Raw genomic sequence first — 11,999 nt, 5'->3', positions numbered from 1 at the left:
GGGCAGGTAGGGTCGCGGCGCTCCGCTCCGCGGTTCTCTTCGCGTCCGTGCCCGCTGTCTGAGGTCCCCTGGAGACTCATCGGACCGGACAGGCAGTAACAGCCCTGGGTGAGGCCAGCGGCCCATCCCTCTCTAGAAGCTCGCGCCAGGCCTCGGTCGGTGAGGGAAGCTTGTGAGGGCTTGGGGAAAAGTTATTGTAGAAAGCATTTTAGCTCGCTGTCGTTGGTGTCCGCTGAAATCTGTGGTAGTGCTACGCTTAGGACTGATGCCAATGTTCTGCTAGTCGTGCCTAGGTGCAGCTTTGTACCCCTTACAAAAAGACCAAGTCTCCTGAGCCTGCCTGTGCCTTGGTCTCAACTTCTTTAACGTTTCAACTTTTCAGGTGGCTTCATCATGGATGTAACTGTTGCTGAGTATATCCGAAGAACTGTACTAAAAATCCCACGAGATGAAATCAAGACAATGCTACGGAAATGGGGCTTTCTCTCTGAGACACAGCTGCAAACCATAAACTTCCATCAGATAAAGGAGAACATTTCTCAAGATGTTGTTCAACTTTGTGAGGTAATCCTTTCCTTCGGGAACTGCCTGTCAGTGACATATAGGACACATGTTGAAGCACCATCAAAAAAACATTCTTATGAAGAAATGAATTTTCTTTGGCCAGAACACAGCGTCAAATAGCAGTTTGTAGTCTGGAAAATGTAAAGCTGAGCTGGTAATACCATCAATTTTGTCTGATTGATAGGAGTGCAGGATCGACCCTTACTGAGTATGGAAGTACATGTTTTGAGCTCTAAGTTGCACAAGGTAGATAAAAGCTCACTGTGTTAAACCTTTAAGAAATGGGTGTATTTCTAAAGTGTAAAATAAAGGCATTGACTGAGATGTCCACTCATTACATAGTGCTAATTTAAATCTATTTGGTATGAGTAATGATAGCAGTAGTTTATATCTTTTAGACTTTTCAGGTTTTTTAAAAATTTCCTTGGCCAGAACTTCTTCCGTTCTGCGTACTGTAAGCAAAAAAGGTTTTCTGATCTCCTCCTTACGTACTCTGATTTTGGTGTACTAGGAGTCTTTATATATAGTATCATAACCCAGATAGATACACTTATTACTGATATCTCTTAAATTCTATAGCTTTTTGTATCATTACCTTTGAATTTCATACTCAAAGATTAATTACATGGGGTGTAGATCAAACTGCAGGCAAGAAACTGTTCAGTTATTTTTGTAAGATAGCAAATGTCGTTGTAAAATAGCATTTGTTTCTGAAACGTTCCTATCTGTAACAAGTAGTGTCATAAAGTTTCTTAAAAATATTTTCATGCTGTAAAAGTTAAATAAGGAGGAACCGAGCATGTTAAAATTCCTGGAAGTGAAATATTAGTCACTGTTGCATAATGTCATGAATACCCATTAATTTTACTTTCTAATTGCTTGTACATCATACTATAAGGATAACGTTCTTCTTGCTGCCTGTGCAGAAACACTTAGGCCTTGCTGAAATAGCGTTCATTATTGATTTCTCAAAACTGTATTGTGTGCACATTGGGACCAGGTGTGCTGTCTTTGAGGAGAGCGTACATGCTGTGGACTTCAGTGCAATGTAATTTAAACTACCAATACTGATCTTTTTCACTTACTAAACAGTGTGGTAGAACATTCTGGACCTGCAGTTCACCATCCACTGTTATTTTTTCCAGGAAAATTCTGCAGACATAAAGCAAGCAGCTGTCCTAGACATAATTTGTAAGTAAAAAATGAATAAAAATAACATCTTCATACTTTTTCTGAGTAACTTGATAATGCCCTTAATTATATAGCGATTGCCCTAGTGAGGTATAGATGCATTTGGTGTAAACAGATTACATTTCAGGTGATGAGTCTCATTGGATCTAACATTTTTTTAAAAAAATTTCAAAAGCTGAAAATCAACAAAAGCATGTTTGCTTCTTCTGAGGTCTAAACAGATGTAAACTGTGGTAAGCCACGTCTAGCACACAGTTATAAATAGAGAGAGGTATGTTTGTCTCCAGTATGCACCAAACCCTAAAATCAGTAATATCGTGCTCCAATAGGGAGTGACATGGGCAAAATTATCGGCAAATACTCCAGGTGGAACTCTAACTCCAATATTGATTAATAACTTGATTAAATAATAGTTTAAATCTCAAGGTTTCTTTTAACAGTCTACACATCTTAGTTTGAGTTTAGACAGTTATGGTCATTTTAGGTAAAATCCTTCTTTAAACATTGAACCTCAGATACACCCTTTATTAGTTGCTTAAGTGAATTAAAAAATATCTTCCCATCTCTTTTATTAAAAAACTTATTTTGCTTTTAGGTTTATTATGAGTGGTAGTTTAAGAATGCTGAATAAATTACATTGCGTTATCAGAAGTAATCTTTTTTTTAAATAACCTGGTCGTAAAAGTATTGTAAAAATATTTGTCCCTTTGATTAGAAGAAATGAATTTTCTTTGGCCAGAACACAGCGTCAAATAGCAGTTTGTAGTCTGGAAAATGTAAAGCTGAGCTGGTAATACCATCAATTTTGTCTGATTGATAGGAGTGCAGGATCGACCCTTACTGAGTATGGAAGTACATGTTTTGAGCTCTAAGTTGCACAAGGTAGATAAAAGCTCACTGTGTTAAACCTTTAAGAAATGGGTGTATTTCTAAAGTGTAAAATAAAGGCATTGACTGAGATGTCCACTCATTACATAGTGCTAATTTAAATCTATTTGGTATGAGTAATGATAGCAGTAGTTTATATCTTTTAGACTTTTCAGGTTTTTTAAAAATTTCCTTGGCCAGAACTTCTTCCGTTCTGCGTACTGTAAGCAAAAAAGGTTTTCTGATCTCCTCCTTACGTACTCTGATTTTGGTGTACTAGGAGTCTTTATATATAGTATCATAACCCAGATAGATACACTTATTACTGATATCTCTTAAATTCTATAGCTTTTTGTATCATTACCTTTGAATTTCATACTCAAAGATTAATTACATGGGGTGTAGATCAAACTGCAGGCAAGAAACTGTTCAGTTATTTTTGTAAGATAGCAAATGTCATTGTAAAATAGCATTTGTTTCTGAAACGTTCCTATCTGTAACAAGTAGTGTCATAAAGTTTCTTAAAAATATTTTCATGCTGTAAAAGTTAAATAAGGAGGAACCGAGCATGTTAAAATTCTTGACAGTGAAATATTAGTCACTGTTGCATAATGTCATGAATACCCATTAATTTTACTTTCTAATTGCTTGTACATCATACTATAAGGATAACGTTCTTCTTGCTGCCTGTGCAGAAACACTTAGGCCTTGCTGAAATAGCGTTCATTATTGATTTCTCAAAACTGTATTGTGTGCACATTGGGACCAGGTGTGCTGTCTTTGAGGAGAGCGTACATGCTGTGGACTTCAGTGCAATGTAATTTAAACTACCAATACTGATCTTTTTCACTTACTAAACAGTGTGGTAGAACATTCGGGACCTGCAGTTCACCATCCACTGTTATTTTTTCCAGGAAAATTCTGCAGACATAAAGCAAGCAGCTGTCCTAGACATAATTTGTAAGTAAAAAATGAATAAAAATAACATCTTCATACTTTTTCTGAGTAACTTGATAATGCCCTTAATTATATAGCGATTGCCCTAGTGAGGTATAGATGCATTTGGTGTAAACAGATTACATTTCAGGTGATGAGTCTCATTGGATCTAACATTTTTTTAAAAAAATTTCAAAAGCTGAAAATCAACAAAAGCATGTTTGCTTCTTCTGAGGTCTAAACAGATGTAAACTGTGGTAAGCCACGTCTAGCACACAGTTATAAATAGAGAGAGGTATGTTTGTCTCCAGTATGCACCAAACCCTAAAATCAGTAATATCGTGCTCCAATAGGGAGTGACATGGGCAAAATTATCGGCAAATACTCCAGGTGGAACTCTAACTCCAATATTGATTAATAACTTGATTATATAATAGTTTAAATCTCAAGGTTTCTTTTAACAGTCTACACATCTTAGTTTGAGTTTAGACAGTTTTGGTCATTTTAGGTAAAATCCTTCTTTAAACATTGAACCTCAGATACACCCTTTATTAGTTGCTTAAGTGAATTAAAAAATATCTTCCCATCTCTTTTATTAAAAAACTTATTTTGCTTTTAGGTTTATTATGAGTGGTAGTTTAAGAATGCTGAATAAATTACATTGCGTTATCAGAAGTAATCTTTTTTTTAAATAACCTGGTCGTAAAAGTATTGTAAAAATATTTGTCCCTTTGATTACCGTTTGATAATGCCCTATGTTATTGAGCAATTCCTATGTTTCTTAGATAACCACATCTACCCAAACAAAAGAGTGTGGAGTGTTTACCAGATGAACAAAACAGGTAAAATGCTTTTCCTTGCTGTAATCTCACAGTTCTCAGCAACTTACTGCAGTGCTGCCTCATATCATATATTTTAAACACAAATATAGCCTAGTATGGATTTTTTCAGTAGAGATATCTTTAATGTTTTTAGAATACTTTTAATTATCTTCTCAAGCAATTATTAGAAATTAGTAACTACTAATTAAATATAAACTTTTTCTCTATACAGCAATAATAAGGCTCAAATTTAACATACAGCTTTTCATATAAGGCTATGCAACTTCAGCTTTTTCTGCTTAATTTTTTTTCAGCAAAACTAAAACCATCTCTGAACTAGTTCTTGTAACCCAATTCTAGTTGTTTGTTTTTCTTGTGTAACAGGGGAAGAAACGGAATTTTTTGACTTAACAGATTTCAAAAAAAAATTTAAAAGACGACTTCGGTCAGCCTTGAAAAATGTAAGAATAAATCCATTCTAAATTTATTACACAGCTCTGGTGTCAATAGATTGTTTTCATAACTTTAGCGAGGTATTTTTTTTCTTACAGTCTGCATCAAAAATTAAATGGAATTATTCATTTGGGAATGGTAGGAACTGCATTTGAAACAGCAAAAATGTATTGCCTGTCTGTTCTAGCAACTTTACAATTATGCTGGAGTGAAATAAAATTTAAGTTTGCCTTAAAATATGACAGGCTTCAAGAAAGACAGTATGTTTATGTTTTCTATCAAATCTTTGCCCTATTTGAGTGTACATGTTGTCTAGGTAAGTTGATACTGCTTTGTCCTGTTACCCAGTAACAATACACAAACAACAAAAATCAGATCAAGCAGAGTATAGAGGGAATTTGAAGTAGCCAGTAAGTAGGACAAGGAAGTTCAGTTCTTATGACTTAGGTTAGTAGCAAAATTGTATCCATTTCCTTTTAGTTCTGGTTTGAAATGGTATTTTGTGGTGGCTGTGAGAACTTGGCCCTGGTATTTCATTACATTATAATGACTGAAAGACCACTGTTGATAGCAAGAAGCAGTTTCTGGACTACAGAAATGAGCATGGTAAGAAAAAAATGGAAAGGAGGTACTACCATCTCACTCTTTTTACTAAGCATTTTGCAGAAGCCTTTTCTTGCTTAGCTCACCAGCTTCATTTAAGCAAGGTAATAGAAAATGCCTCTGTCTAGTTAGCTGTGTCACTTCTTGATGCACAAAGGATTCCCAGTGACAACTATAGAGGGCAACAAATACAAATCAGACTAACAGATAATCAGCTGCAGTTCATATAACTGTATTACAATAAAGTTTTGCGATATTTTCATTTAAAAAAAAAAAAAATCCACAAAAACTTTGAGGAGTGATGTTGGTCCAGCAATTTAAACAGTTTATGGCCTAGTTGGACTAAAAGTTTGACAACATGTGCCTCAGTCAAAGGGAGGGTTGGTTTTTTTAAAGGATGTTTTCCCACTCTTAAGTCACCCAGATTGAGTCAAGGTAAAAAGAAGTAACCGAGGAGGAAAGGTAATCTTCTTCAAATTTCTGATTGTGTATTCTTGAGCAGTGATAAATACTATATTCAGGTCTAAAATCACAAGTTGATCAAAAGTTTAGTCTCTTAAAAATTGGACATATTTGAAATATTGCCTCTAGCCCTCCATCTAAATTGACACCTTTTTGTTGTGTTGTTATTTTCCCAAAAGAGAGAATCAAGGCTTTTGTAATAAGCTATTTTTATTTTCACCCTTTAGAAGAAAATGTACATCAACAGGAACAAAAGTTGTATTACAGTTTGAAAGGCAATTCTTCCCCCCCCCCCCTTTGGAAGGTTATTGTTTTTCTGTGGAAATTCAATTTAAATACAATTCTGACCACACTAGTGGGATTTGTTTCTTATTCAAGCAGTGGTGTACTAAATTATGTTTGGGTCTTGTGAACACAGGGTTAAGAGATAACAAAGTCTTTCTGGACACCTGAATGTGCTGGTAAACCAAAGCTTTTCTTTTTCTATTAGGTCACCATCAACTTTAGAGAATATGAGGATAATGCAGTCTGGATTAGAATTGCCTGGGGAACACCATATACAAAACCAAACCAGTACAAAACCAGCTATGTTGTATACCATTCACAGACTCCCTATGTCTTCATTTCTGTCTCAGTGCTTAAGAGCAACTTGCCTCTGCTATGTCAGGTACAGAATAAAATGTGTAGACCCTGACTTCACCGCAGTCACATAGAGCTATAATTTTGTTAGCTTTTAAGAGGATGGGTAAAGATTTGTTACTTAATGTAATTTACTAATTTACGTAGTCTTTTTTTCCCTTAGCTCGTGATAAAAATGGGGCAAAAAACAATCTTTGTGACCTTTGGAATGGTGCATTGTGAATAAATTCAGTTTATTGGGATTTTTGCTGACCTTGAATTGTTCTAATTTCTTAACCAAGTGTTAGGCAGTATTCAGTTGAATTATCTCATAGAAATTGAAGAATATTACATCAGCACAGTTAACTTCAAGAGCTAAATGTATGAGCTCATCAGGGAATGCTATTAATTAGTTTTAAAAGACATTTTCTGTCAACTCGTGATCAGCATTGGTAATCCTTCATTTTTTTCTCTATTTAGCAGACTTCTGTACTAGTAATTTAATTATTTTATTAATCTGTTTATTTATTAATTTTTCAGCTGATAATGCTGTAGAGCTTATCTGGTTAATCCTGTGAATGCTTTTAAATATTAACCTAAGCTTAGTAACAGTCTATTCAACATTTTTTCAGACGTGAGAATCCTGCTAGTTAAAGGGCAGTTGCTTACCTTGAAACAAAACCATCGCAATGTCTAGAAATACTATATTTTTTTCCATATTACAAACACAGTGATGATTAAGACTGATGTTAAAACAATTTCGATTTTTATTTAAAGGCCCTGGTTGTTGCTTCCAATTACCACGACATCCATGAAATGGAGCTTCGAAGTCATTCTTTAAACTCCCTTAAAGATATTGTGTTTAAGAGATATAGCCAGGTGAGCCACTTCACAAGTACATCCTAAGATAAGTCTTGCTTTTTGTTTCAGGCCTAGTTCTCACCCCCTAGCAGGGGGGAAAATTCACCTCTTCCAAGAGACCATCAAGTTAAAATAATATTGAGCTACTGAGGTGGACAGCCTTTCATTAAGGTAACATTACAATGGGGATGTAATTACTTGGTATCCCACCTACTCTTTAGTATTGTTATTCCTGATGGTTAAACTCAGTCTAAAAATTGTATGAACAATTCAGTCCTAGGATTTTTTAAGCATCATTTCACTAGGCTTCCTAGAGCAATGACTTGAAGACTATTAGAATGGGCATTTACTCTGCTCGTCCACATAAAACTTGTAAACAGGGCAATGTTCACAAATATCATAGGACGGGCATTCTTTTCTCAAAATAAAGCTGGGCTTTCTGACTTCCAGTAACTGTCAAAAATTGCAATACTTACTTTCAGAATGAGAAGTAAAAAGACTTACTTTCAGAATGAGAATTAAAAAGAAATCTGGAAGGTTCTTTTCAGCTACAGCGTCTAAAAGTGGAAGTGAACTAAAATCTTTTTTTTTTTCTCTCTCTCCTTTTAGAACTTCCAAACTTACTATCCGAGACCTCTACAAGAAAGGAACGTGGCACCAGAAAATGGTATGTATATTTTAAATTAAACGGCAGTTTGAATGGTGTTACTGCTGGCTTCTGAAATGAGATTTGTAATAGGAAATGTACATATGTTACATTCACATTATATTATCCATCCCTGGTGGGGTGCCATAATACTGGCTATCACTAGGAGAGGTAAATATTTCCTCATGACTGTCACTGGACACAGTTACGAAACCAAAAATACCCAATGCCCAGTATCTCCTTTCATATTAACTTGGGCTTTTCTCCTGGTAAGAACTGAAAATAGAAATGATGGAGACAACTAGCTTATGGAAAAAAAGATCGTGATGAATTCTTTAAAATTGTTATTTTCAGATTTTCACTGGAGTAATCACCTGATGAGAAAAACAGCATTGTATCAGCTGACAAAGTTGTCTTTGTTTTTTCTCATCTCTTCCCTACTCTTTTCCCCTGCAGGGGATTTAAGGATAATTCAAGAAAACAGAAATGAGAAAGAAAGAATACAGAGAGTGAATCAGGAAGTTTTTGGTGATGGTCCCCAACCAAAACTCGAATTTGCACAATACAAGGTAGTAAAAGCAACAAACTTTTTTGTTTTGTTTTGGGTTTTTTGGTAATTTTAAAGTAGTGGTAGCTACATGAAATTGCAAATTGAAGAAATATTAGATTTTTTTTAAAACTTTAGGGAGGACATTTTAAAATAAATAGTTTAAAGTATCTTTAAGAAACAGATCTGCATTGAGATTTGGTCAGACTACTAGATCATGTTTCAGTCTTTCAGCCTTGTGAACTAAGCATTTTGACTTGTTTTTGTAATAAAGGTAGACTTAGACCAGCAGTGTGTTGAAGCATGAGCAATTAGGGTTATTTGAAGTACATACAAAGCTCACGCTACGTATAACACCATAATTTAACTTCTTGGATGCTGCACGGATTTTATCTGATGAACAGATATATTGGAAATTCTAAGAGATACTTAATGTTTTACAATATTACTGAACAAGTTGCCTGTTTCAGCAGAAAACTGTTTACCACATGGTGGCACCCTCTGATTTTATTAAAATATTCCTCCAGCTGGAATCATGTTAATGTTACAAATAATAGACGAATAAGATACAGTCTTATTACATATTACATTTTTAATGTAATGTTTAAATAATAACCTATAAATAAAATATATTCATTGCTTATACTCCCTGGTTAAATTTTGTGTTAACAGCTTGAGACAATGTTTAAAAGTGATCCTAAAATGGATGTTTTGGATGAAAAAGAACCATTCAGATGTCTGGTCAAGTTTTCTAGTCCACATCTTTTAGAATCGCTGAAATCCTTGGCACCAGCAGGTATTTGTTCCAACTCCATACAAGGGAGGAAAAATCCGCAGTTAAGTTTGTCATCTTACATTCTGCTTGTATCTTGCGCAAGGGAGAACCTTCATAGTTTGTTTAGAAATACGTAGAAATTCAATAGAATAAAAATGTTACCACTATAAAATCTTATGCCTAAATACATACCAGTTTATTCTTAGAATTACTAGTTTGTACATAGATACTCAAGTTGTGTTTTTAGTTTTATAACAGTTATGAAAGGTAACTATTGGTTGAGTTAAGCTATAATTATCTGTCTCTCTCTCTCCAGGTATGGCCGATGCACCACTTTCACCACTACTTACATGTATACCACAAAAAGCTAGGAATTATTTTAAAATTAGAGAGAAAAAAGGTTTCTTTCCTGAAAGATTTGTAAGCCCTTAATTTAAAACTGATTCATGGAGAAATATACAATTCATTTATTACTGGTATTAATCTAAATCTTCATAAACTTTTAAAACAAATTTTTAAAAATTAACTTGTTCTTTGATAATACCTTAAAGTTTTTTCTGAATTATGGCTTCTTTGAATTATTTTTCCACATTTGTCTTTAACAGAAGAGTTAGCCCTTTCCTTAAATAATAAAAAACCACTAGTTGCAAAGTTTAAACAGAGATCATGGTTATTTTACATGTAAATGTGATGACTGCTCCTAACTGTATTTTTAACAGTATTTGTGAAATTAAAGCTAGCTAAAGCTTAATAAAGATACAATAAGACAGCTGTAGCTATTCAGTTTACTGTCATACCTGTAGATGGCTAAGATGTTCTAGGTGGCCGCCTTATTTTGGCTCCAGTTCAGCAGTGTAACCGAATACGTGCCCCATTTTGAACATGTGAATAGTCCCATTTAAATAAGTGGGGCTACCCGTCTGCAGGTCAGGCGTGTTTTTGTCTTAGTAGATTAAGATTATATTCGAAGACCATTACAGGGCATGGGGAAGAAGGGACTCTCGGAATAGAGATGTCAGTAAGAAGTTTCCATCCAGCTTTAATGGATATTAATTCAGATCCAGTGTTTTTACTCACCAAGGGCAACAGCCAATAACAAATACTTAAATAAAAAAATCCTCTGTCCATTGGCATTAATGTCTTATGAAGTTTTATCTTAGAGGAATACAATGAAACAGGCAATAATTTTCTTTTGAGGAAGTCCATGTTTTAGAATATTTCAGTTAAGATTTGATCCTTCTGCAATCCTTGCACACTACCACTTTTTTGTGCTTGGGGACATAACGATTGCAGAATCAAGATGGCAGCATTCACTAATGCAAAACAACAGCTTTGCACTGGGGTTCTTTAGAGTTGGTAAATTGTAATTGGTAATTATATAGATATCTTTATGTAACTTGTTGTATCTTTTTAATTTGAGATGGATTTCATCTGAAGATTCAGTTACAGTGTACACGTGTTTCCTTTTTAATCCTGTTACCTGGAAACTTTGTGCATGTAACTTGTATATATGGAATTCCCGATTCACTTTCAGTATGTCAGTGTGCAGAGACAGTCTTCATAACTTCATGGCATGGTGTAAATATTTCGAGAGGTTGTATGGGAATGTTTTTGTTTTTCAAACTGTAAATAAATGTGTAAATTAAGTCTTATAGAAGTTTGTTTGCCCTGACTTAGAAACATGACTTAACATCTACTGATTTTTGGTTTGTTCTGTTTTTCGGCATCACTGTACAACGCACACATAAAAAGAAATTAGCTTAGGACTATCTGCTAGTGATACATTTTTAGGAATTCCACCTGTGTGCTTTAAATGTTAGTTTGACAAAATACTAATGTCAGGATTCTGAAACAATTCTAGCTTTTGTGTGATACACAAGGTGTCTGATAGACATTAAGTGTTGGCGCTCTCATTCCTGCCCTCATAGAGCCTTCCAGGAGTCAGACCCGTTAAGATTCCAGTACGCATTTCACTCTGTGCAACTTCTTCTTCCTAATGCTCTCTCCCAAATAACTTAAATGCCTGAGACGATAATGATTTACCATAAAGGTGAAGTTTCAAAACACTCTAAAACATTGTGAGTACCTGGCCTTCTGCCTGTCTCTGCCTCTTGTTTCCGGGAAAGGCAGTCTCCATTCATCTTTTAACAACCGAAAAGTTGGTGTCTGATTTTTCAGATATACATTTAATCTCCAACTTCCTGTAACCAAGGCTATTCTAGGAACTACACAGCAGTTCCAGGCAAGCAGGCATGTATTTATTAATCACAGCAGAATGCGTGGAGGTGAGAGGACAGGGGCTGTCCAGTGAACACAAGGTCTTGACACGTCCTGGGAGCTGCGCCCATCACCTAACTCTTCCCCAGTTAAGGGTGGGCTCCGCATTGGTGATGTATGTTTTTTCCTTTAGCTGGCCAAGCGTTAGGGGAAAAACTCCTGTGTATTATCATTGCTTCTTTAAAATGCAGGCCTACATCAGTAAATAAATGCAAAATACCCGGTCGGTGGAGGAGATGCCCCATCTACCCGTGGGAGGGCAACGGGGCGAAGGCTGGCACGGGCGCTTTTTCACACGCTCTGGCTCCATGTACTCCGGTATCGGTTACACCATCTTTCTCTTTTTTTTTTTTTTTTTTTTTTTGCCGAAGAACGGCT

At 35.4% G+C, this 11,999-nt stretch overlaps 1 protein-coding gene across 1 annotated transcript; it reads left to right on the top strand.

The window, feature by feature from the left end:
- Positions 1–82: 82 nt before the first annotated feature.
- Positions 83–10,129, top strand: CENPN (centromere protein N). Its single transcript, XM_009277340.2, has 11 exons — positions 83–155; positions 383–564; positions 1,710–1,755; positions 4,344–4,400; positions 4,764–4,840; positions 6,388–6,564; positions 7,293–7,394; positions 7,986–8,043; positions 8,479–8,591; positions 9,242–9,365; positions 9,661–10,129. The coding sequence occupies exons 2-11, from the start codon at positions 394–396 to the stop codon at positions 9,774–9,776; spliced, it is 1,041 nt and encodes a 346-aa protein (XP_009275615.1). The 5' UTR covers positions 83–155; positions 383–393; the 3' UTR covers positions 9,777–10,129.
- Positions 10,130–11,999: the final 1,870 nt, after the last annotated feature.

The sequence above is a fragment of the Aptenodytes forsteri genome, unplaced genomic scaffold, assembly GCF_000699145.1.
Source record: "Aptenodytes forsteri isolate BGI_AS27 unplaced genomic scaffold, ASM69914v1 Scaffold50, whole genome shotgun sequence".
NCBI classification, from domain to species: Eukaryota; Metazoa; Chordata; class Aves; order Sphenisciformes; family Spheniscidae; genus Aptenodytes; species Aptenodytes forsteri.
Note: the sequence above shows the minus strand (reverse complement) of the source record. Positions and strands in the feature narration are given on the sequence as shown.

Bases quoted from the DNA above. Each gene is read 5' to 3' on its own strand.
- CENPN (XM_009277340.2), top strand. From the start codon at position 394: ATGGATGTAACTGTTGCTGAGTATATCCGAAGAACTGTACTAAAAATC. The intron at 565-1,709 runs GTAATCCTTTCC...TATTTTTTCCAG, and splicing joins ATGTTGTTCAACTTTGTGAG to GAAAATTCTGCAGACATAAA. The intron at 8,592-9,241 runs GTAGTAAAAGCA...TTGTGTTAACAG, and splicing joins TCGAATTTGCACAATACAAG to CTTGAGACAATGTTTAAAAG.